Raw genomic sequence first — 25,663 nt, 5'->3', positions numbered from 1 at the left:
TCGAACACGAATGTATGCTGATGGTCAATCGTTTCCGGGTTTGCTAGTTTCCAGCACGAGGGAAAGTATTCAAGTAATAGACATCTGTCGAAGGTAAAAGCCGTTATTTCATATGAGTTTTCAATTAGTCATTTCAACTCAATGTTATTTTCATACTCTCACCGTGAAGAACAGGAAGGGGTGGTGCTCATGATGCAATTTTATTTTCCTTCTCCAGTTCACGGAGGAACTGCAATGTTTTTGGAGAGACATTGTTAAACTAAAAATGCGCTTGCTCATTTGCGAATGCAGTCCCTTGGTAGAACTCTTCACCGAGCTGTGAAGCATTTGTCGAACGTGACGTATCGCGAGAACGCAATCCTGAACATTAGTTCCATTACAGTATATCAGTATCGCAGGATCACTTTGGCATTGTCCGCGTACACATCATTCACATTATTACCTCATCCACTGATCGTTCGTTTAAAGTTATTACACGTGGGTATGAGTGACATACATACACAGTTGAATGAATAGTCATCAGTGACGAGGATCCATGTTCCAATTGCTTTCATAGATTTCGGCAACCAAGTCATCGTCATGCAATTAATCTAATTGGGTAATGGGGTCGACAATAAATTTTATTTCACTAGCTTAATTATACAAATACTTGTGCACACATAATCTATGTTTTTGAGACTTTATAGCCAGAAAGGTCAGAACTGTGACCATAACTGTCTCATTGATATAAGCACACATCTTTAGCACGCGATCTATGTTTACATCATTACATTTCAATTAGAATATTGTTATGACTTCGATACTAGATTGCAGATATTCGACTTACCTCATTGTTAAATTTCATCTATCATCCGCAAACGTCTTTTGTAGGTTCGGAGTGTTTCAATGCATTACGTTTTGTTTTCAATTGGACAAGTTAACTCAATCTGCAATCCCTATTTGTTACGCTACGTTCGAACCATTACACATAGTATAATTTGTGATAGACATTGATTCAATTCCTTCAAACGGATGGATATATTTTCTGTGTTGTTTGCCTAAAATTTACCTGAGTTATGTACCATGTGTACGGAAAATAACTATTTCGCCCGGTTTAAAGTGTAACAAAAAAGGATGATTTATTGCTCGCTTCAATATCGACACTGTATAGGAGTAGATGCGTAACCTTTGGTTGATTCTTAATTTTTTACTCCAATTCTGAACACCATGCTTCAACATAATAGCAAAAATGGGCACAAGCCAAAGATACAGTAAAAATTTGCAATTAGGTTAGTTTGATTACAAAATACAAAACAATCAAAATGTCGTTGTAAAACATTCCATTATTATTCCACGTACTTACTAAATATTACCTTCAATATCAAATACGTCTAAGTCATCGATTTCTGTGGAAGTTTTAAACCAAGTATAATTTAGTATAGACAGTTACTTAATATGCTGGAAAAACTTTCTATTCGGCCCTATTGTTTGATTGAGATTTACCTGAGTCTGAGCCATTTTCCAACAACACGTATTAAATAATGAAATCACATGCTTTTTGCTTGATTCACACCAGCCATTGTTAACACACTAATCGATTATTCAATCTATCAACAGTTGCTTGTGCCACTTGTTGATGCCGCCGGTGGTAGTTCATCATTGTCGAAGTAATCATACTGATCATAATCATCCAGAGGAATCTCTTCAGGATTACCGCTGCACTCCATCGGTAGGTCGTCATCATCGAAATCGTCCTCATACTTTCCATCAATTGTTATCAGCTTGATGATGGCACTGGTGAAGGCACAAAACACGTTATAAGATTCCTTCTTTAACATATACTAGTGGTTTTCTACCTTTTTCGCTCATTTCCCCTCTTTACGAAAATTAATCCCAGTGCTTCACCCCTATCAGTATTTTGTTAGAAAGTCTGTAGCACATCAGTGAAGTGATGTAAGAATACAAACGGTTTTGAAGATATATTCGTAACAAATTTAATTTTGTACTTGTATCTGATTACAAAAAGAGGTATATAAAGCTGGGCGTCAGTATGACACCTGCGCAGGAATGATTTCCGCCAAAATCGTAATTCTTGAAAACTTTGTCGAAAGCCACACCTCATGTCTTCGATATCCACTCTGTAACGGTGTTTGGTTCCCATCAGCAGCATTGTGGGAAATCCAGATTCACATAAATTCAACAACACTCGTAACGCTTTTTCCGCAAATCATTTCCGATCTTTTGTTTCAAGTTAAACTGTTTCAAGTTTAACTTGCTGTAAAAAGTCTTGACAAATGCTGTACAATTTACTTTTATATGGTCGGTGTTAAGTCAGAGCGGACCAAGTCGCAAAATTCTAAATTTCGAGTTTTTGATCGCATTAGGTTAAACGTTTCGTAAGCTACAATCCACATTTATCAGATTTAGAAAATCACGCGTACAGCAGGCATAACTTATCGAATTTGTTTTGAACGCACAATGAAACCCCTTTATAGCACCAAACAACAAAATCGTTTTTCTCGAAATCAGAAAAATGCCACATGGTCCGATCTGACTTAACACCGACCATATGGTCTTCTGTATTGTTTCGTCGTCTGTTCCGTCATCATTCACTGACGAAAGTCTTTCAAACAATGCGAAGTTGTTCGATTGAACATTACATTTCAGATTTGGAAACAAATGTGCAATATTCCCTTGCACTATTCCCCCCTTTAATGACAAAATTCCCCACTAAGGGGAATTCCCCACCGGTTGAAAATCACTGACATATACAGTAGAATTCCGATTATCCGCGAAAGCAAGTTCCATAGTAATTCTATAGAGCTTCTCGGTATTTGTCAGTGAGTGGTAGGCTCTTACTTTTTTGTTTCGGTCGTGGTTTTCACATAATCTGACCACTGATATACACGATATCTTCTTTTCGCTTTTGCACCATATTTTTAGTACTTTTAGTACATCATACCACCCCCCCCATATAGAGAAATGGGGAAGGAATGTCAATTCACCATAGACACGTTTTGTGTCCCCTAAAACCTCCACATGCCAAATTTGGCATCGATTTGTTTGATTGGTTCTCGCGTTATGCAGAAATTTCTGTTTCATTTGTATAGTAGCTTCCCATTAGAGAGGTACGAGGGATGTCGAACCACCATAGAAACGTTCATCGATCCCTAAAACCTTTATATGCCAAGTTTGATTCTGTTTCCTTGATTAGTTCGGAAATAATTCTGCCTCACCCTCCGACCAACCCCCCCCCCCCCCCCTCTTTACAGAGTGCGAGGAGTGTCAAACCACCATAGAAACATTTATCGCCTCTTAAAACCTTCACATGCCAAATTTGGCTCTATTTTCATGATTAGTTCTTGAGTTATGGAGTCACATGCCTAATTCTCTTGATTAATTCTCGAGTAATGCAGAAATTTGTGTTTCATTTGTATGGCAACAGAGGAGGGAGGGGTCTCGAACTATCATAAGAACCTTCCCCGGCCTCAAAAACCCCTACATACCTATTTCCATGTCGATCGGTTCAGTAGTTTCCAAGTCCATAAGAATCAGACAGACAGAAATCCATTTTTATAGATTAGGGTGGCAATGGATATATGGGAAAAATTCCATCATCGAATTTCAAAAACTGACCATGTACATTTTGTTTATTGGCCCATAAAAATGATCTGTGTGTTTCAGCTCGATCGGACATGATTTAGGGGTGCCTCAAAGCGCTCTAAGTTTTGATTTTTTGATCCTCGAAAATCTTCCATGATGATGATGATGATGGTCCCGCCTCCTTCCCCTACAGAGGTTTGAGCAAGACGAGTTATCTAAAAGATAATTTTTTTTTTTCAACATTGAAATCAGCTTAGCAAACATAAAAAACGAACTGATTTTATTTACAGATATAAGTTCAAAAAATTGCAATGTCCAAAAAAGCCAATACTCAGTCATGTCCGCCACAGAGCCGATACGGTCCCGACGAGGCCCTTGCAGCCAAGTGGTCCACCAGAGCACAAGTCCAACCGCCAGCCTTGTTTTAGATTGACTGTGAATACCCTCATTCAGAGAAATCGAGAAAATTTCCTTTACGAAAAATTCCTAGACCGGCACTTAAAAAAACTTTCAATTTAATATCCTTTATATCTGTGTCTCGCGCGCGACGCTCAAACTTTTGTAGACTACTTTTATTTTTTTTTAAACTAATACAACTATAAGAACGACAAAATAAAAATAAAAATAGTCCATCATCACCAAGATCATGACAGACATAATAGAGATCAATACAAATTTAAAAAAAGATGATTTAAAAAAAATTAAATAATCTACATAATATAATCCGTTCAAAAAAAACTTCGTCAGATTCATTGAAAATATTGAAAACAAACTGCAAAAAAATTGTCCACATTAAATTATCCGTTCGTATAAAACTTCGTCAGTAAAAATCTTCGTCATAAAAATAAACAAAAACTCGTTCAGCTGTTAAGAGAACACAGCTTTTACATGTGAAATACAGTGCCTCTTAAATTCTGTAAGTGTTGTTGCGCATTTAATATGTCTTGGCATCGAGTTGAACACATTTATTCCTTTGAAGTACAACGAATTTTGTGAAGCACATGACAAGAAATTAGGTGTTCTTATTTCATTCGCGTTTCTAGTGTTATAACTATGAATATCACTTCCTCTTTCAACTCGATCACACAAATATCGAGGCAGCAAACCTTTAACTACTTTGAAAATGAACACCATAGTTAAATAAACAATCCTTTGCTTCACGGATAACCATTGAAGAGCGTCCAACATTAAAGATGAGGAAGTGAATCTGTTACATTTTAGTATCAACCGCATTATTTTGTTTTGCAAGCGCTGTAATCTCGATATTTGTGTGTCATTGGCTAAAAATAAAATGGAAGAGCAAAAGTCTAAATGAGGAGAGATGATTGATTTGTATAGCTGTATTTTGCTGCAAATAGTTAAATCGATTTTCAATCGACATAAGATTCCATACTTCTTGGCAATTTTCTTGATGACATTGTCAATGAGAGTGTTGAACTTGAGTTTGTCATCAATAATCACGCCAAGATATTTAATGTCCCGAACTCGATCAATAGTCGCATTATCAATAACGATGCAGACGTTTTCATTTAAACGATTTCGCGAGATTACCATATATTTAGTTTTACTTATGTTCAATTTCAATTGCTTATACTTCAACCATCTACTTAAAGAATGTAAATCTCCATTCAAATGTAAAACGACCTGATCTAAATCATTAGCTGCAATGAATAACACAGTATCATCTGCAAAAAGATTGATATCACAAAATCGTAAAACTCTTCGCATGTCATTGATATACATAATAAATAAAAGGGGCCCTAATACACTTCCCTGAGGTACTCCAAGATTATTCCCTAGGGGATTCGAAATTGTATCATTAAAAATAGTCCGTTGAGTTCTGTCATTTAAATAGCTTTCGAACCATTTATATGCAGTACTCGTAAATCCAAAGCGCTTAATCGTGTTCAACAACAAGGGCCTAGAAATTGTTTCGAAAGCGCGTTTTAGATCCAAAAAAACAGCAATGATATTCTCTTTGCACTCTAGTTTCTCTTTCCATTTTGCTAATACCAAGTTCAATGCGGTTTCACAGGAATGACCTTCCCGATATCCCGATTGTTCTGGTATTAGCAAAGCATTGCAATTTAAATATTCCAGCAGCTGGCCTTTAACGACTACTTCTAATATTTTCTCTAGCGTGTGCAACATATTGATGGGACGAAACTCTTCGGCTTTAATCGTTCCAGCAACCTTTTGAATTGGAACTATTAAAGATTCCTTCCACACCTTAGGCACATGCCCAGTTAGCAAAGATTTATTAATAAGGTCCAGCAAGATGTGATCGATGACATGAAAGCAATCTTGAATAACTCTAGCATTGACATTATCCACTCCAGCCGTTTTTCCTAAAGAAAAGCAAATAGTTCTAAGTTCATTTAATGTAATTGAGTGAAAACTTTCAAATCTACAACTACTGTTAACCGGCTGTTTTATTTCATCAGGTTCATCAACCAATTCAATGGACTGATTGATCAATGAAACACTATTGACAAAATAATCGTTAAACCTAGATGCTATAGCCTGTTCAGACTGTTCAAGTGTGCCATTAAAAGTTATGGACCGCGGTTTGCTATTACTAGGTTTTAATAAAGATTTCAAAATTTTCCATAACTCCTTGCTGTTGCTTTGATGCAGATCAATCTTCCTCTGAATATATTCACAACGAGTTTTCTTAATCGACTGTGAATATATATTGCGCGCGTTTGTGTACATATTCCAATGATTTCCATCATTTGTTCTACAAAATTTCTTGTACCATCTGTCTCTCTCACGTTTAAGGCGTAAAAGATCCAAATTGTACCAGCTGTTCGAGTTTTTCATAGGAACAAATTTTTGCGTAACAAGCCGATTTGTACACTCTTTCAAGGTATTAGTTAGAACAGCTGATGATTTATCTAAATTACCGACCTCGAATGGAAAATCCAGGCTTCTCACTACGAGATTCGAAACAGCATGCTTCGAATATTTCCTCCAGCACTTTAATTTCATAACATCTTCATTTACCACGAGATTATCTACAATATTGATAATTAAAGTCTCATGATCGGTTATTTTCAAATTGGTATCCGTGACTGTGTAAATAGTATCAAAATTGGAATAAACATGATCAATTAAAGTTTTACTGTGCCTGGAAATGCGCGTAAATTCATGTACTGTTTGTTTCAAATTGAAGAAATCGGATACACGCTTCAAATGGTTCGAATTGTAGTCATCACGCCAATTAATATTGAAATCACCAGCTAATATATTCAATTTGCTAGAGTCAAGGAACATTTCAAGCCAGTTTTCTAAAATTTCAACAAAACGCAAGTCGCTTGAGCTGGGACTATGATACAAAACACCAAAATTACCCATCTTCATGCCATGTTCAACTGTAATGCCCAAGAACCAGTTACCATCAAACACTTCGTTGAGGCGAAGATTGAATTAAACTGATTCTCTGACATAAATAGCAACACCGCCAGTATGCCTAGAATGTGATAAACACGCAGCAACATTATATCCCGGAATACTATACTGATCAAATGATTCTATTTCAACAATGTGTGTTTCAGACAAAAGGACTAGAAATGGACGCTTTTCCTCAACAATCTGACGTAACGCTACGTAGTTTGTTGACAGTCCCGCAATATTCAAATACAAAATATAATATTGGTTCACAATTCTTCTGGAACCTGGTTGCTATTTATTGAAATGCAAGCTGCTTTTTTTCAAATCAAAAAGTCTCTGATATACTAAACATTCAGAGCTAAATGCGGCATGGTTGACGTTCAAATTCAATTTCCGTTCTTTATTCATTTTCAAACAATTAACACATTTCAACACAGTTGACTTGCATTCAGATGTCTTGTGTTTCTGACTACACCTTGAGCACGTTTCAAAATTTTGTTTGCAATTCGTGCTCTTGTGTCCAAATTCTCCACATTTGAAGCATCTTAATACATTAATCGCAGGAACTACGGAGCACCGATCGAACCCCACATTTACTTTTTTCGCGTTCAATAAACAGTTATATGTGTCAACATCTACTTCAATTACAGCAGTAAATTTATTGTAGGTGAAGCGTGGATTTTCGTACACATTTAAAACCTTTACATCTTTTATTTCGATGCCTTCATTCTGACTTCGGAGGTAATCAATGAAAACATCGGAGGAATGCTGATCGCTCATGCCCACGATTTTTAATCTGGGCACCGATATGGGAACAACAGCACTATACTTCTCACCCAAATTGCTTTCGATGTCATCTTTCACATTATCTATATTAGCTCCAGTTGCACACTCAACAATGATGGAGCCATTTCTTCCATTTCTGAAATTACTAATTTTGTGTGTTCTTGGATCTAATTTTGTCTTCAAATGCTTCCGAGTATCCTCGCAAGCTTGTTTGGACTCTTTAGGCTTGATTACAATAACAAATCGGCAAATCGCTTATTACAATCCCCAATTTACACAGAGAACATTCCATTGCCAATTCCAATACAGATTAAAGCGGGACGCTTTAAGTGTTGTGTAATACAACACAACGAACACCATACAGAAAAGAGAAATAAAAACAATACCGCCACAGCTGCTATATGAGAAAAATAGCACGCTGGGGCGAACGAGAAAAATTGAAATAAACAAGAATCAGCTGATGTGCCAGCTGTTCCTCTACTTAGTCTGATAAAAAATACACAACGGGCACGCGATCGAAATATTCTTTCGCTGCACACAACAGTATTTCACACGTAATTTTTTTTTCAACAATCACAGCACAAAGCACACTTGTATGTCTACCATGATCACAGAAAAGCTGATCATGCTTTTCCAAGGGGGCAAAAGGGAAATTTAGAAAATAGAAATATTTTTTCGATGCCAAATGACTTAAAAATGCATGAAACGTCGAGATCTGGTGTCATCCTGAAAAAAAAAATTTTGGCCGAAATTTTTGGCATCGAAAAAAAATCGATTTTCCGAATTTCCTTTACTACCCCCACTTCCACCCTAATAATTCAGCGGATTTAAATCAGAGCTGAATGGCGGCCACAGATCGATCACCTATAACGACAGATGTTCCTGCAACCACTTCCGAGTGCAGTTCGAGGTGTGGCATTGAGCCTCATCGTGTTGAAATACAATATTTGGCTTCGGGCCGTACTGCTCTTTGATCCACATACTTACCAAAAATCCCGATGTAGGCCTCCGTGTTTTCTTTTTATGCTTTTTATCGTCGGCCACGTCTTTTACCGGTAGAGAACTAATGTAGGCATCGATTCTAAAATTTGATTCGGGATCGACGGTAAACAGGCTCTCGTCGGTGAACAGAATTACCGGATTTTTTCGCTTGGCGAAGTTTCTTACTTGCCCGACTCGTAGATCCCGGATGCGGTTGGCAATCATGTGAGTTTTCTTTCTGTGCCCTCGACTATGCCCTTTAGGATTTAGCATCCTTTACGGTCTTATGTGCAGTGAAGTCGCTGATCCCATGTTCCTTCGCCATTTTCCTCATTGAACACACTAATCTACCTGTTGATGGCAGCGATAACTATCGGATTCCGAGCTGACCTCGTACAACCTGTGGCCGTCTTCGCAGACAGTTGTCTTTTTTGCGACATTTGCGCGTGGGACAAATCTTGAATACGCTGCCAATTAGTCGTGGTGCAACTGTCAAACTAAGGAAATCAGCGAGTATTAAGATATGAGTTATAATTTGCTGCCAAACGAATGAAACACAATTTCTGCATACCTCGAAAACCAATTAAGCGAATGAAGCCAAATTTGGCATGTGAAGGTTTTAGGTGACAAGAAACGATTCCATGGTGGTTCAACACTCTTCATCCTCTCTAAGGGGAGACTGCCACACAAATGAAACACAAATTTCTGCATAACTCTAGAACTAATCAAGCAAAGAGAACCAAATTTGGCATGTAGAGGTTTTATGGTGCAATAAATATTTCTATGATTGTTAGACACTCCTTCCCCCTCTCTAAGGGGGGGGCTGTCACACGAATGAAACCCAAATTTCTGCATACCTCGTAAACCAATCAAGCAAATGAAGCCAAATTTGGCATGTGGAGGTTTTAGGGGGCAAGAAACATTTCTGTGGTGAATAGACACTCCTTTCCCTCTCTAAGGGCAGGCTGCTATATAAATGAAGCATAAATTTCTGCATAAATCGAGAACTAATCAAGAAAATGGAATCAAACTAGGCATATAGCGGTTTTAGGGATCGATGAACATAGAATCGTTGGTTCGACACCCTTCCCCCACTCTTAGGGGAGGATGCTATACAAATAAAACACATAACTAATCAAGCAAATCGAGCCAAATTTGGCATGTGGAGGTTTCTATTGTGATTGAACACTCCTCCCCTCTCCCTAAGGGGAGGGGAGCTACCATACAGATGAAGCATAAGTTTCTGCATAACTCAAAAACTAATCAAGCAAATCGAACCAATTTGTAGAGGGAATACACGTTTCTATGGTGGTTTGACACTCCTACCCCTAGCCATGATATCGTCAATGAGGAACAGTGACGAAGATTAGGAAGTCACCGCAACACGAGATGACATCGTTTATATTACCAAGTACTCACCGTAAAAGCGTTCCCTCTTCCGACGACCAATCGACAGGCGTGGGTTCGCAAATCTTCTTCTGCAGGAACAGATTAAATCCTCCCCTTAAATCCTGAATCAATTGGTAGGTTTCCTTGTTGCACTTGAGGCTACAAAGCAAAATATTCTCTTCATCCAATGTGATATTCATTTCATCCACTCTTACCAGTCATGGCCCGCAATCGAGATATACTCAAACGCCCCTTCCGTCGTGACGTGGTTGTCCCCGAAGAAGAACAACGGAAACGGATTCACCACCGTGGTATCGAAGATGGTCAGCGCCGATAATTCCTTTTTCTCGTAATACACGACAAAGCTATGGGAAAATTATCAGTCTACGATCATTTGCACTTACATTTCCCACGTTACTCACTTCGACTCGTAATCACTCAGCTTACTGTTCACCGAGCATGGATGCATGGTGGCTCTTCCCTGACCTTCGATATGCAGAATGACTCGTCCGTCGGCGCTGGTCCGTTTTCGGATAACCTTCCGAACAAACGCCACGTTCGGATACAGCCCCGCCCCAATGATGGCCGTTAGCAGCTTCCTGTTGTCGGAGTTCTCATTATTGCAGCTCGCGTTAGCTTGCGCTTCCTGGAGTAAATTGGCGGTGTGCAGGTACTCACAAAACTGGCGCTTCATGCTGTACAGCTGGTTCAGAATGGTAAGATTTAGGAAGTTTCGATTCGCAAATGTGTGCACCTCACGCGACGGAACCGACTTCCACTGGTCAATCACATTTGCCAGCATCAGATGATCGCTGTGGCTATCCTCGGCGAACCGGAGGCGCACCGCATGCACTTGCCGTTCCTTGTTGAAGGGTTTGTAAAAGGCATCCTTGAACGACAAACTGGCGGCAATCGATGTGATTGGGTCGGTGCAGCTGAAGATACCGGATAGAAGGACCATTTTACCGGTGTGCGGATCCATGGGCAAACGAGCGAGGTGGTATCCCAGCGGTGTAAGCGTCTGGTCGTCGTCTATCGCGTTCAGACGGTTCAACAGCTCAAGTGACTCGCGAATTACGGCATCGGTGGGCCGATCTAGAAGAGTTCCCAAAAAGCTGGTAACTTCCCCAAGACAAAGAATTTTAATATTGAGGATGACTTCTTCCAACGAAACGCGTAGAATTTCGGGTGGTGTATTTTGCAACAGGGTCTTTCTTCGACCTCGAGTGTACAAATGAAAGCAGGCACCCGGCTGGACACGACCTGCGCGACCTTTCCGTTGTATCTCGTTGGAAATCGATGTCCACTGATCACACAAGGACGAGATCCCATTATTATGCATGTTAATTTTGTGCTTCCCAGTGTTGATCACATATACAACATCGTTGATGGTAATGGATGTCTCTGCAATATTTGTAGATAAAATGATTTTCCTTGTCCCATACGCGGGACGCTCGAAGACAGCCTTCTGGTCGAGTTGGGGAACTTTAGAATGCAGCGCGTATATTAAAGTTGGATGTTTCCTCAGTTCAGAGTGGTTCGAGAGTAACTTATGCAGTTCGGAAATTTGAGCTAAACTCGGTGCAAACACAAGAATCGCTCCTTCGGGTTTGGAACATGTTATTGTAACGATGAGATGCACTATTAGATCATTTTGCGACGATTCACTTTCAGGATTGGAAATAGCTCGCAAAACTGGAACTGGATAACGTCCTCTGATAGATTCAACGTAAGGCCTGATCATACTGTCAAATTCATAGAATTTCCGGTTTCGTGGCGTTCTTTTATTAACGTCGCCGAATTTGTAGTAGTTTAAATTCGCGATAATATCCTCTAGGTAAAATTCTTGAACCGGAAACATGATACCTTCAATTTCTGCAATTGGGCAGCCATCGAAGTATTTGGAAAATGTATCCGCTGTCAAGGTTGCACTCATAAGAATCACCTTCAAATCCTTCCTGAACTTAAGTATCATTTTTACGATACCTAGAAGCAGATCCGTTAAAACGTCTCTCTCGTGGATTTCATCGAGAATTAAATGGGAATAATCTCTCAGATACGGATCTTTTTGCATAATCGTAAGCACAATTCCTGTCGTGCAAAACATTATGGAACCACCTTCAGGTCGGGGTCTCTTTGCATCCAGCCGAATCTGGTAACCAACAGATTGACCAAGTCGTTCGCCTCTTTCCACAGCAACTCTCTCCGCCAGCGTAATAGCGGAAATTCTCCGGGGCTGGGTACATATTATTCGACATGTCGATCCATTCTTTCCGAACAAGGCTCGGTCCAATATAAATTGGGGAACCTGAGTTGTCTTTCCACTTCCCGTTTCTCCCTTAATCAGAATCACTTGATTTGTATCAATCATTCCCAGAATGCCATGTCGGTGCTTATATGCCGGTAATCTCTCACGCGCCGCTCTTATTTCGCTAAGAACTCTTTTTTGTAAAAAATCTTGATACAACTGTTCATTCAGCTTCTCTCTGTGATCAATTTGCTCTTGATCAGGGGTTTTAGCTACTTTCCTAGATTCCTCCAGCAAAATTTGGTGCAAACTTGTTTTTATCACCCTCAAATACTCGTTCTTGAACACCGAATTAATTTCGTCACTTTGAACGAAATGCTTGAAAAAATCAACATTTTCTCTATCGCCATTCAGGTTCAATTGTTCCCTGATCTCCTGAATTTGCCATCGCGGAATAGTTATATCCACCACTTTTCGCTTTTCCATTTCCTTCCTTTTCTTGGTCATTCTGTCTCGATAGTACAGTCCCAGTTCTCGTCCCTGGAGCCCAGGTGGTGGTCTTCCTCCATCGCCTCCCAGAACAGCCTCATCCTCCCTGAAATCTCCAGCCGCTTTAAACCGATTGGCATCGCGACCCCCTTCACCATTTTCATAGGCCATTTTCTCGCGATTTTTCTGACGCTGACGTCTCTGCGCGGATTGGGAATAACCTGCCACATTGGAACCATCCTGATCCCTTTTGGTGTCCCGTACACGGCGCAAATTTGCATAAAATTTGCCAATATCACGACCCTTCAGATGAGGTGGATGTCTGGTTCCGTGTGGACCACCCCCAATGCCCTGGCGGTTGCTCATGTCACCCTGATTGGTCTGCTCTTCTGAACTCACTGTTTGATGATTGGTCGACTGCAGAGATAAAAAAATCCGTTTAACCCCCCAATTCGTTATTTTTGCTAGACATAGACTGTGAAAAATCGTACCTCGCGACCAAGTCGAAATTTTCGTAGTTTTTCTTCGAGCGATTCCTCAGGATCGGACATCCCAAACAAGTATCGAAGAATCAACACCTCACGTAAGCTGTTTAGCACAAAATTGTACAAATATCTCAGGCAATTCAGTAAAAAATTAGCACAAACCGAGGAACACAAATGATTGATTTCTGAGAAATTTGTTTATATTTTTGACATTTACTTTCCCCTCTTCATCTTTTATCATGCAGACGCTACACGCACACGCGCTCAACAGATGCCAACGTTATTTGTTATTTATCTAAGGTATGTCATCATTTTTGTACTCACAGTAAAAAAATAACAAAATCAAAATTTTTACTAAATTGAACCCATCAATTAATCGGAATAAAAAGTGAAATCTATTACCGGGCTTTAAATAAATAAAAAAGCGCGAATGTTGGTATATGTTTGATCTGACGGAACGAAGTCGGCTATGTAATACACAGAGCCAAAAATATTTTTAGATCATTTTATTCAAAAGGCATAATTTACATTTAATATGTAACTTTATTAAAGAGAAACACCATCCAATTCTTTATGAAATCTAGTAAATATTATATATTACATATGAACTCCAATTGAGAATCCATTCGAAGCCGTTTACGACTGAAACATTTGTGTTTTATAACCTAATTATAAATCACTCTTGTATCTGCTTGGAATAATCATGGCGAAGAGAATGCAGCAAGCAATCGTGAGATTGCACGATAAATCATTTTACACTCGTCGACCATCTTCATTCGGGACTGAGAGTGAACATAACAAAACAAAAAGTGGAAAACAACATATAATCCATGAATACTCCTTTGGAAGGATCGCACGAAACAAAATAACGAGTGAGTCAAAATATATTCCCTTCTACTCTCTTCCTTGTCAGCATTCAAGTGCATTTGTTATCGGCAATGCACATAAATCTACCTTGCCGCACACCCATAATGATTGCTATTTGAGTGAAAACCGAATGATTTTACAGAGACACTCGCTGGCTCAAGCAAAAGTTTCCAGTTTGATTCTATCTCCATCTAACGTCATTCCGAGAGGCAAATGTGAGAATGCAAAATTCTCTGAGGATTGATGAGCGGTATCGAGACAGTATTTTTCCGTTTAACTCGAAAATGAATTTTGCGAAGATGATAGGTGAATGTTTTCTGTCTGAAATAAAGTGAGGGTGAGTTTTATCTGTGAGTGAGTGTTGTTGAACGAGTTTCGATGCCCATACCTGATCCCCAGTGTTCGTCCGTCGCACAACACTGGAACCCTGTGATAAGTTCACCGCAGCACATATGTTCGGCCTTGACATCACCATCAGGTAAATAATGCAGCCAGTCAGTTCCCTGTATGGTTTGTAAGTGAACCTCGTAGCGCCTTGTCCTTTCTCCATTTGCAAATGCGGTTCCATCCGTATTAAAGATGGTTTACAATTTATCATACCAAAACACTCTAGAACACTCCTCATGTAAGTCTTCTGCTTGATGATCATCACACCCGGATTCCAATCACTTTGAATGTTCGGACCGAGGAAACTCCGTAGCTCTTGCAGGTACCGTATCTCAAACTCAGACGACAGCATTTGCTTCAGCTCGCAGGTCGTCGTCTTGAAATTCCTGATGAAAAGAATGTCATAGACATAGATTAAGGTTTGCATTAAAAAAATAGATAAAAATTGTCGATTTTTCATGGGTTTTTCCTCACACGCACTGACGAAACTTCCCATGCAGCATCAATCATAGTCAATCAATCATGAGTCAGCAGAAAAAATTTGACAGCTCTATCAGCCGAACTCTGACCGTGATGACAAAAACAGTGAAGCTACTCCGTTAAGAAGTGTGAGCGTTCAAAGAACGGTACCTCGTCGCGTCGAAAATGGACATCGTGCGGCACTTTGTGGACACCGGATACGCCCGTTCCGGCATCTACAACATCTTGGCACTATTGAACAACAATCAAAGCATCGAAAGAAAGCCCAGTTCTGGACGGCCGACGACCCTGAGCGACAAGAAGCTCCAAAGACATACATGTCAGGAAGCGGATGTCTCGTCCACTGGTCTCGCAGCTGAAGGCAATGACGCATCGGCAGCAGCTGAATAAGATGATCAAGTCGATTTTCCCGGCGAATCGCGACTTGGCGGTAGTGATGGACGAAGAGACCTATCTCACCCAGTGCCCTGGCAGGGCACTTCGCATTTTATTTCCCCCACAAAGGAAGTTGTAGAGTTGATAAATATGTATTTTGGCAACCATGCCGGACATGCGAAAGAGTCCAACCTAGCGAGCGAGAGAAATAATGAGAGACGAGTAGGGCACGAAGAACTGGGGATGTTGTTAGCGGGCAGAAGTTTATTGACGATTAGTGATGTCTACATTTTTCATTTATTCGATTATCGATTAATCGTTGGGGAATTTTTCAATATTCGATTCATTCGAATAATTGTTTTTCAATATTCGATTAATCGAGCGAATATTTATTTTTGCAATAATTACGTATCACGTTGTCATTCTGGTCGCGTGGTCTATCGGGTTGTCGATGTTAGAAGGATGGATATAAAAATGTTCGATTAAAAAATTATATAGCCTGATTCATAACCTAAAAATGCGTCAACCTTGAGAAAGGTTCCTTTTTTTATTGATCGCGATTACAGTGGCAATTATTCGATGTATTCATATTTTGATTTTGAATTATTCGATACAAAATTACTCGATTATAATTTCAGATATTCGATTATTTGAATTAATCGAACGATTAACCGACGTCTCTACCCAGCAAACATTAAATCGCATAACAAGCGTATATATAACATCATATGCCCTAAAATTTGGTTGGCATATAATGCGCCTAACTGGCATATGCATGCAAAAGTGGAGGCCATATACATACATGGCAAATGCTTACCGAATTTGTTTGGATGAATATGCAACTTTGACCGGCTATAATAGCGATTATGTTGGAATTGAATTGCGATCTAATATGAATATATTCATGAATTGTCAAAGCACCAAATACGACTTTCGCCATACTCCTATACGATTTATTACAGACATAGAAAAAAACAAATGGCGCAAAATATTTTCGTGAAATGTTTATTACAACCTCACGAATCGCCATTTTTATATATTAGTATTTATGTTCGTAGAAATAATAATTGTTTGATTGACTTGTGTTGGGAGTGGAAAATGAATGTTTAAAATGCCACAGATTGATGTTTGGTGAAAACTGCTCCGATGTGGGTTCGAACTCCGGTCGTCTGGATTATCATCCACTAGCTATCTCGCGCGGCTATCTGAAATTTAATTCAACAGTGGTTAAAACTTTCAAGTGCATCAGCATTTCATTGACATTTCAATATGGTGTAATATGTTCTTTATTAGGATCTAATATGATTTACTGTTTCATGATTTCCCAGCAAACATTAAATCGTATAATTTTGCACGTGCCAAGTCTTACAAGAAATCCGAATAAATCACAATCGCATATAATATCAATCAAAGTATGTATCGTGTATATTTGAAATCGCATAAAATGTAAAAACTTGATTTTATATACCATTATCAAATTAAGTCGCATATCGGTATAATAAACATCAATTTTATGATGTACATTGTCGTAAAATATATGTAATCCGCATCATATGCGTATATTACAGCTGATGCAGTTTGTGTGTCGTTTAAGCGTATAATTTAAATCGATTCAGTACTGTAATAAATCGTGTTGTATGCTGAAGGAAATCATGAAACAGTAAATCATATTAGATCCTAATAAAGAACATATTACACCATATTGAAATGTCAATGAAATGCTGATGCACTCGAAAGTTTTAACCACTGTTGAATTAAATTTCAGATAGCCGCACGAGATAGCTGGTGGATGATAATCCAGACGACCGGAGTTCGAACCCACATCGGAGCAGTTTTCACCAAACATCAATCTGTGGCATTTTAAACATTCATATTCCACTCCCAACACAAGTCAATCAAACAATTATTATTTCTACGAACATAAATACTAATATATAAAAATGGCGATTCGTGAGGTTGTAATAAACATTTCACGAAAATATTTTGCGCCATTTGTTTTTTTCTATGTCTGTAATAAATCGTATAGGAGTATGGCGAAAGTCGTATTTGGTGCTTTGACAATTCATGAATATATTCATATTAGATCGCAATTCAATTCCAACATAATCACTATTATAGCCGGTCAAAGTTGCATATTCATCCAAACAAATTCGGTAAGCATTTGCCATGTATGTATATGGCCTCCACTTTTGCATGCATATGGCAGTTAGGCGCATTATATGCCAACCAAATTTTAGGGCATATGATGTTATATATACGCTTGTTATGCGATTTAATGTTTGCTGGGTTCCTTCAGCATACAACACGATTTATTACAGTACTGAATCGATTTAAATTATACGCTTAAACGACACACAAACTGCATCAGCTGTAATATACGCATATGATGCGGATTACATATATTTTACGACAATGTACATCATAAAATTGATGTTTATTATACCGATATGCGACTTAATTTGATAATGGTATATAAAATAAAGTTTTTACATTTTATGCGATTTCAAATATACACGATACATACTTTGATTGATATTATATGCGATTGTGATTTATTCGGATTTCTTGTAAGACTTGGCACGTGCAAAATTATACGATTTAATGTTTGCTGGGTACATGGTCTCGGGACCAGGGCGCTATATTTTTAATATTTTCTCTAAGAGCTGTGAATTTTTTACTAAACATATAAAAAAAAATCAGAGATGTGCTCTCTTTCGTCTTTTTAATTATGATTTTTCAAAGATAACCAATGGTCTTAAAAACCATTTTTCTCCTTTTTTCAAAAATTCTATTTAGAAAAAAATTATAACTTTTGAACTACTGGACCGCTTCACTTGATTGACATATTACATTGAAGTAAACTAGCTAGTCTTCTTTGAAGGAAATAGTAGGGGAAATCAGGGAAAACCGACACTGTGGGTAAAACCGACACTCCCTGATTTTTTCAGTTAGAAGCAATTTTTTGCAAATAATTCGATATCCCCTGTACACACTTGTCATTTCTTACCGTTCGGGTCACCCTACAGCTGCGGAGTAGCTTTTTTGTCAAGCAAACAGGAGGCAGTGCATGTGACACCTGCAAATTTCGCTCGTGGAATTTAAGCGTTGAGGTCGGGAAATTTTTGAAAATTCGATGCTTAATTCATCGTAGATGTTCAGTGTAGTTTGTGAGACGGTAGGTGGTGTTGTTGCTTATCAATGCTTGTTTTGAAACTTCGAGTTTTTTTCGGGGTAACACCGACACCTGGTTTGTGTTTCACAGATAGGAAAAATGTGTTCTTACTTTTTGTAGATTACTCGTGTTTATATTCGAAAGGCAAAACTGTTGGGAATGGATGAGCACCTTAATGATGCCACTTTGACCGAAGAGAGAAGAAATATTTTGTGAACTGGTTACACTGTAATTACTTCTGTTCATTCCACAATATATATAATTCCAGTAAAGACGCATTCTAGTTTTGCTCTCTAAAAGTATCCGTGGTTCTTCAGTTTGCTCTCAGGAGTTTCCCTTTGTTCGTATCTCTGTTGGTTCTTCGGTAGGTCAACAAAAACGGCTGAGCTGAACTGATAAAACAGCCAAAACCAACGTTGAATCGGGCTTGTCAACAAAAAAGCTCATGGTACCTCGTTCGGCACATTTCACGTAGATGAACATCTACGCTGGGATCTTAAATTGTCCACATAGTATATAGAGAACCTCTTAATAATTTGAAACTATTGTAACAAGTTTTCATTCTTTTCTTCAAAGGTGACGGTTTTACCCGACAGGGTGTCGGTCTCACCCGCACTTCCATTTATTTCACCTTCTTCTTCTTCTTCAATGGCACTAACGTTCCTAGAGGAACTTCGCCGTCTCAACGTAGTATTACTTGCGTCATTTTTATTAGTACTTAGTTGAGATTTCTATGCCAAATAACACGCCTTGAATGCATTCTGAGTGGCAAGCTCTAGAATACGCGTGATCACAGTGCATGTCGGAGGAAATTTCTTTGACGAAAAATTCCCCCGACCAGAACGGGAATCGAACCCGAACACCCGGCATGTTAGTTATGACGCTAACCACTCGGCCACGGGAGCACGTTTATTTCACCTGAAAACATTAATTTTCGTATTCTATCAAAATTCGAGTTCTACTCAAAAAATGGTCACAGATACTGTAGAATGGTTCATAAAAAGTTGAAGAGAGGTTCTGTAACGATTTGAAGTCGAAGACACATGGTAGAACTTGGGAATATGTGGAAATCCTTAGAGTGTCGGTTTGACTCTGATTTCCCCTACGTTTGCAAAAAAAAATGAATTTTAATCGCATAGATCTGGTCTAGTCGCACAGGAATATTGAACGAAGACTGAAAACATGTCAGCTTTGGAAAATCATAACTCAAACATGAAAAGAAAACTTCAACATGGATGCAATTTCACTCAGTTGGATCTCTACACGGGTCGAAAAACACCTGGGAAGCTTCGTGAACAGCTGTATATTTTATCCGAATTAATTTATTGAAGCTCTATGTTTATTTGCTTCACCGGCGAACGTTCAATGTGAATGTGAACGTGAACAAAAAAGTTCCATTTACCACAATGTTCTGAGTTGTTTGATCGCAATGTGGTTCACCGTCAAACAATCGTACTATTTCACCGCTTGTTCACGTTCACGGGAGGTCTAAGAGCCCCCGCACACTACAGACTTTTTTTCAGCCGACAGTTTGGTCGGATCGGCCTACTGATGCAAAAACCGACTCAACTGAATCGGTGTAATGTGCGCACATGCATACCTCTCCGTACTGATTAAGAAGCCGACCGAACTATCGACCGACAAGTCAGTCTACAGTCTGCGGGGGCTCTAAGACAGGATTAGAAGTAGAGGATTTTTTTCTTCACTTGCAGGAAAAGTGATTTTCATCACGAATCAAACAATTATTTGAAGTACTTCTCGATTTTATTTGGCGTTTCACATACCGGTCCAGTTAGCAAGCGAATGTTGATAACTGGGCTGAATTTCTCGTCCAGTTGTCGAACGATCACTGCAATTCTAGTTAACAACTTTTTGTGCACATAAAATTTAAAAAAGGAACCATATTGAAATGTCTTTTATGTTAGTTTGAATTGCTAAACGTGTACATCGAAATATTTCACGAGAAATATTACACACATAAAAATATTTTTCTCTTCAACTTTGACTGTTTTCTTTTGAAAGATAAATAAACTTCAAAACTGTCATCGTGCACAGCGAGGCTCGCTCAAATTTGGCTGGACTTCACTCCGGCTGCCATGTTTGTCTCTTATTTTCGTATGTGAGTGGCTTTCCTTGCGTTCAGGGCGGACCAACTCTGGTTTATAGTCTCGAGGCATTGCCCAAAAAACTGTGCAGAAGTTAAACAAAAAATAATACTTGTTCCGCTATCCGTTGTGGCGTGCATTTTCTGTATCACTGAACTGGTGTGTTCCTCTGTAAAGGTAGACTGCGTTTTGCAGACCAATGAACCCGTGAAAATAGTTCTATGCTGCGTTACATCCTAGGAGGGATAATATTTGTCGTCGGAAAATGGAGCAGCATTTGTCGGCCCCTTAGGAAAGCTTATTCGATTGGATTACATGTAAAGTGACTAAAAATGGGGATTTTTCTAACTCATCAGTGCCGAGATGAAAAATGCTGATTTTTGAAGAGGAAAAAAAGTGAGTGCAGTTAACTAGCGCGTTTCGGGCCGATACATGAGCGAGAAAGGGACAGCATCCTACGGTGTTTGGCACTTACGGCAGTGCTATTTTTCTCTTACGGGCGAGATATATCACCAAAATTGACGTATGCGTGTCAGATGTCGTCATTTCACACGCCGCCGTCAGAGCCATGCCCAGCGAAGAAAGAAGCAAAGGGAAACAGATCATAACACATAAATCGGTCCGTGTTTGATGAGATTTCGTACGATCGGATTTTACTTATGGTCGAACAGACTAACCAGCGGAAGTAGGAAATCGGTTGGGTTGGGTGCGTGCGACGGGGGAAGTGAAAGAAGTATTGGTCGAGTAATTTTTCTATTTCCCTTTGGCCACTCTTCTGGGGGTAGGTACTCGATTCGTATTGTTTCGCTCTGCTGTGTTGCTGCTGCTACTGCAGGGTGCACTGGAAAAAGTGCACAGGTGAAATTGTGTGCATTATTTTCGGGGCTTGACATATAAATAATTTAAGAGCTTATCTCGCGGCTCATTTATTATGATGGACTTGACCAGCTCACGCATTTCACTTTCTCCTACCGACTTGCTCGAATGGCTGCTCGCTTCTCTAGGAAACAAGGGTCGATTTCGAACAGGCCGGTTCGAGAAATTCGGGCTGTTACATAGATTGGATATAGAGCTATCGAACACCTAAAATAATCCACCGGTTGGAAATTGTATTCGGGGTTCTGCTTGATTGGAGGGGAAATTTTCGGCGATATCAGCTGATGCATAGCTAGTGGTAACAGTTGCTGGATGAACGATTGAATTGTCATTTATATATCGGAGTTGACAATTTAGATTGTTGACGAAATGTAAATTTGTATGAACCCAAGATTAATATCTAGTTCAAAGGAAAGGCATAATTAAAAATCAATGCGGTTTACTAGGAACAAAACGTAACAAGTAGATTTTTTCAGTGCATGCGTTGGTTGTGTGCGTATGCACTGTTCCATTCGCTACTCTCGTGTGCGTGAGGTCGTCCATCCGCACGTTTAGCAAGTACAGTTCATTTGCTTTGGTGTGCGTGCCATTCAATAAATCTGTTCCATCTTTTGGCCACGGTCCGCGTGCACTGGTATTGGTTGCGCTAGTGTACCTAATGCAATACTTTTTGGCTCCGAACCTTTCGGTAGTGAATAATGATGAATCGCGGATGGATGGCTATGAAGTATTGGGCTGCTCTGGCGAGTGTCTGACGTTTGCTTTTTTTCGCTGTGGCCATCGTCCAATGTGAACTCGAAATCGCGATTCACCGAAACGTGCGTAATGTGCTGATGTTGTCTGTTTATTGAACGATTTTGAAAGAAAAGTGAAGCTGATTGGCAAAATTTCGATTTCCCATTGCAGGAAAAATTGTTCCCCGTCGAGTGCTACCGAGATTACCGCAGCTGTTGTATGTGATGTGTGAGAAAAAAGTAAAGTTTTTCGTATGATTGTGATAGCCTGAACGAAAATGGCTGCGAGAAGTCTTTGTTATGAATGCTACAATCAGTAAGAGCAGTTAGACCACGAGCAAACAACAAACCAGTTATAACTAGGACGGGTGGTTCCACGGAGTACTCAAGCTACGACCATACAGTAAGCCCTTCGGGAAGAACCTATTTTCCACCTTTTTTCGGTTCTCTTTGTCGTTTCTCGAGAGCATGTAACACTACTAGGAAACGATGGAAAAATGAACTACTCGTATGCAGCAGAAGAACTTGGGAGAAGAACATGAAAAACAACGCCAATATCTAGCAGAGTAGGCGACAAATGCGACTATCGCCGCGGCAGAAAACAGTGAATTTGTGTTTACGATGGACGACGCTATTGCTGCTGCAGCTATTATTACTATTGGTGGAGCGGGTGACGTGCGTCGTAGCAGGCCAGTTGCTGTAGGAATCCTTCCGAGAAATTGAGGTGAGCCCCCTAAAATTTTGCTTTGTTGTTTTGCCTTCCATGGAATCACAATGTGTACTGTAAAGATTCAATACGAAAATTATTCAATAAGTATACCGTCTCATTTAAGAATTGACATTGTTGTTCTTAATCGTTCTCGAGGTCATTCAACTCGTCACAACATTACCGGATTACTCACATCAGAGATAGTGAAATGAAAAATTACCTTTTTTAAATTGATTGCCTCATCGATAACTGTACATCATTCCTAGTCGTCCCAATGTACACGTGCTCGTTAGTGAGACACTATGTAATTATTGATTTTGATCATCCATTACACTATCATGTGGCGAGTGATCGATTTTTAGTAAAAGTTAAGCGTCCGTTGAGCTATCTATGGAGGTAATGAAAGTGTACCGAAAATGAAAGTTGCTGTCGTGAAAATGAAAGGGATTTTCCGAATGTTGCGAAAATTGGTGTCGCTTAGCGATCATCACTTGAATTAGGGGTTTCGGTTGTACGGGAAGTTGTACATCAGTCCATTATTTTATTACGAGTAACATTAAAATAACCAGTGCATACTTCTGAGATTATACGAAAGTTTGTATGTTCAAATGCACACGTCGTTTGGGAGCTTAAATTTTGATTTCATTTGCCACCTGCATATCTATATCATGTGCCATTGAAAAATTGAATGTCGATTTATCGGTCAGGTATATAGCGAAACTATTAAACTTTGACGGAAAGATTAATCTCGTTTTTTAGCATGGAGATCTTCTTATCTATATCTCGCATATCACTTGCTCTGTGTTCCGGCGGTCTCGGAACGTTTTTTCGAAATACTGGATTCTTTTCAGCGATTGTATTTCAAGCAATGCTTAAAGCTAAAATTTACAAAATAATAATTCATTCAATTTTATTGCAAGGATGAGGAATGACTCACATTTTTCCAGTGACGAAATTCTATTCAACCGCAATGTGGAAGTCCAATTCTCTTAAATCTTCTGAATATAATAAATAAGTTAAGTATAAGTTTTAGTTTAAACGTTAGGCTAAATATATTTAAGCACCGACATAAATAGTTTTCAGTAATAGATTTAAGGTATTCACTTGGTTTTAGGTAGCTCTAAGAATAAGCGGTATGTTTACTACAATTTCTGTCACTTCTTTTGTTTTTGTTTCTGTCTTTTTATCTGTCATCATCATCTGTCACTTTTCGTTACTTCATCGACCCGAAACGGGCGCTTTGGAGCAGGATTCCCATCCGCAACACTCTGCTAGCAACAAAGGTGCAAGATTGAATCACTGTAAGTGAAGTGGTCACCCTAAGGAACATGCCCATTTCTTGTGTCCACATACCACTAAAATTTCCGTTTTTTTAAAGATTATTGTAGATCAACTTATTGTTGTTCAACAGCAAGAAAATCGTAGATTTTTCATTATTAGAACAAAGGCTAAAAAATCTAACATTTCTTCAGTTAGGAGGGGCAAAGTAATCACTCGCATGTAAGAAGGGATAGATTTACGCATGTTTTCTTGTCCAAATTTGTTTAAATGATAATTGAAATAGTAGGTACGTGTATGAAATGAGCTAGGCCTATTCCACTAGAGTCGTAATTGAAATTTCAGAAAAACGTAGCAGGAAACACATTTTTTCATAATGAGGTTTGGTTTTTGTTGGGGTGGCATATTTTTCCTGGATCAAAACCACAAAAGGGACTCCGTTAAGAGCAGAAGGTAACGCAGCAGTGTTGTGAAATAGCACTATGCGTGTCCGACCGAAGCATATTTGTTTGATCCACTCTGTCTATAATTAAAACTTAGATGAATGGGTTAATATCCTTTGATCAGTTCCTGAAGAGAAGCGAAAACTGCATCACTTCAGAGAGAGGCCTAGCAACGAGGAGCAGGCAGTTATTTTCCAACCGGGATGCACTCAACAAGAGTCTAATCTTGAGATGAAACGGATATTCGGTAATTTTCCATTAACAGAAGATAAATCACAACCGGAATTTGTAATGCTTGTTACTCTTGTTATTATAGTTCACTAGCGGCCCAATTCTATGTTTTAATAAGTTTACCGCAAAGTCATTGGAATAGCTTTGCTGTTGCACTCAAACACTCTGTACCGTCTCTACTCTCTACTCTCTCTACTCTTCACTCTCTCTACTCTCTACTCTCTCCACTCTCTACTCTCTACTCTCTCTATTCTCTACTCTGTACTCTCTCTACTCTCTCTATTCTCTACTCAGTACTCTCTCTACTCACTCTCTACTCTCTACTCTCTACTCCCTACTCTCTACTCTCTACTCTGTACTCTTCCTACCCTCTACTCTCTCTACTCTCTACTCTCTCTACTCTCCCTACCTTCTACTCTCTCTACTCTTTACTATCTCTATTCTCTACTCTGTACTCTCTCTACTCTCTACTCTCTACTCTCTCTACTCTCTACTCTCTCTACTCTCTACTCTCTCTACTCTCTACTCTCTCTACTCTTTACTCTCTTTACTCTCTTTACTTTCTACTCTCTACTATCTCTACTCTCTACTCTGTGCTCTCTCTACTCTCCCTACTCTCTCATCTCTCTACTCTCTCTACTCTCCCTATTTTC

At 39.2% G+C, this 25,663-nt stretch overlaps 2 protein-coding genes across 11 annotated transcripts in view; one reads left to right on the top strand and one right to left on the bottom strand.

Moving 5' to 3' along the window:
* Positions 1 to 609: 609 nt before the first annotated feature.
* On the bottom strand, positions 610 to 13,565 carry LOC129776550 (ATP-dependent DNA/RNA helicase DHX36). Its single transcript, XM_055782258.1, has 5 exons — positions 13,360 to 13,565; positions 10,554 to 13,285; positions 10,347 to 10,496; positions 10,162 to 10,290; positions 610 to 1,773 (listed from the first exon to the last, which is right to left on the bottom strand). The coding sequence occupies exons 1-5, from the start codon at positions 13,417 to 13,419 to the stop codon at positions 1,590 to 1,592; spliced, it is 3,255 nt and encodes a 1,084-aa protein (XP_055638233.1). The 5' UTR covers positions 13,420 to 13,565; the 3' UTR covers positions 610 to 1,589.
* Positions 13,566 to 20,734: 7,169 nt separating this feature from the next.
* The window catches only part of LOC129775328 (dual specificity tyrosine-phosphorylation-regulated kinase 2), a 44,194-nt gene continuing 39,265 nt past the window's right edge, over positions 20,735 to 25,663 (top strand). For 5 of the 10 annotated variants that reach the window (XR_008742928.1, XM_055779952.1, XM_055779950.1 and 2 more), the window contains exons 1-2: positions 20,760 to 21,135; positions 22,522 to 23,073. The gene's annotated coding sequence lies outside the window, so the exon portion shown is untranslated. The other 5 variants (XM_055779949.1, XM_055779946.1, XM_055779948.1 and 2 more) reach the window with 5 other exon arrangements.

The sequence above is a fragment of the Toxorhynchites rutilus genome, chromosome 3 (assembly GCF_029784135.1).
Source record: "Toxorhynchites rutilus septentrionalis strain SRP chromosome 3, ASM2978413v1, whole genome shotgun sequence".
NCBI lineage: Eukaryota > Metazoa > Arthropoda > Insecta > Diptera > Culicidae > Toxorhynchites > Toxorhynchites rutilus.
Note: the sequence above shows the minus strand (reverse complement) of the source record. Positions and strands in the feature narration are given on the sequence as shown.

Bases quoted from the DNA above. Each gene is read 5' to 3' on its own strand.
- LOC129776550 (XM_055782258.1), bottom strand. From the start codon at position 13,419: ATGTCCGATCCTGAGGAATCGCTCGAAGAAAAACTACGAAAATTTCGA. The intron at 13,286-13,359 runs GTACGATTTTTC...TTATCTCTGCAG, and splicing joins AATTTCGACTTGGTCGCGAG to TCGACCAATCATCAAACAGT. The intron at 10,291-10,346 runs GTAAGAGTGGAT...TTTGCTTTGTAG, and splicing joins TCGATTGCGGGCCATGACTG to CCTCAAGTGCAACAAGGAAA.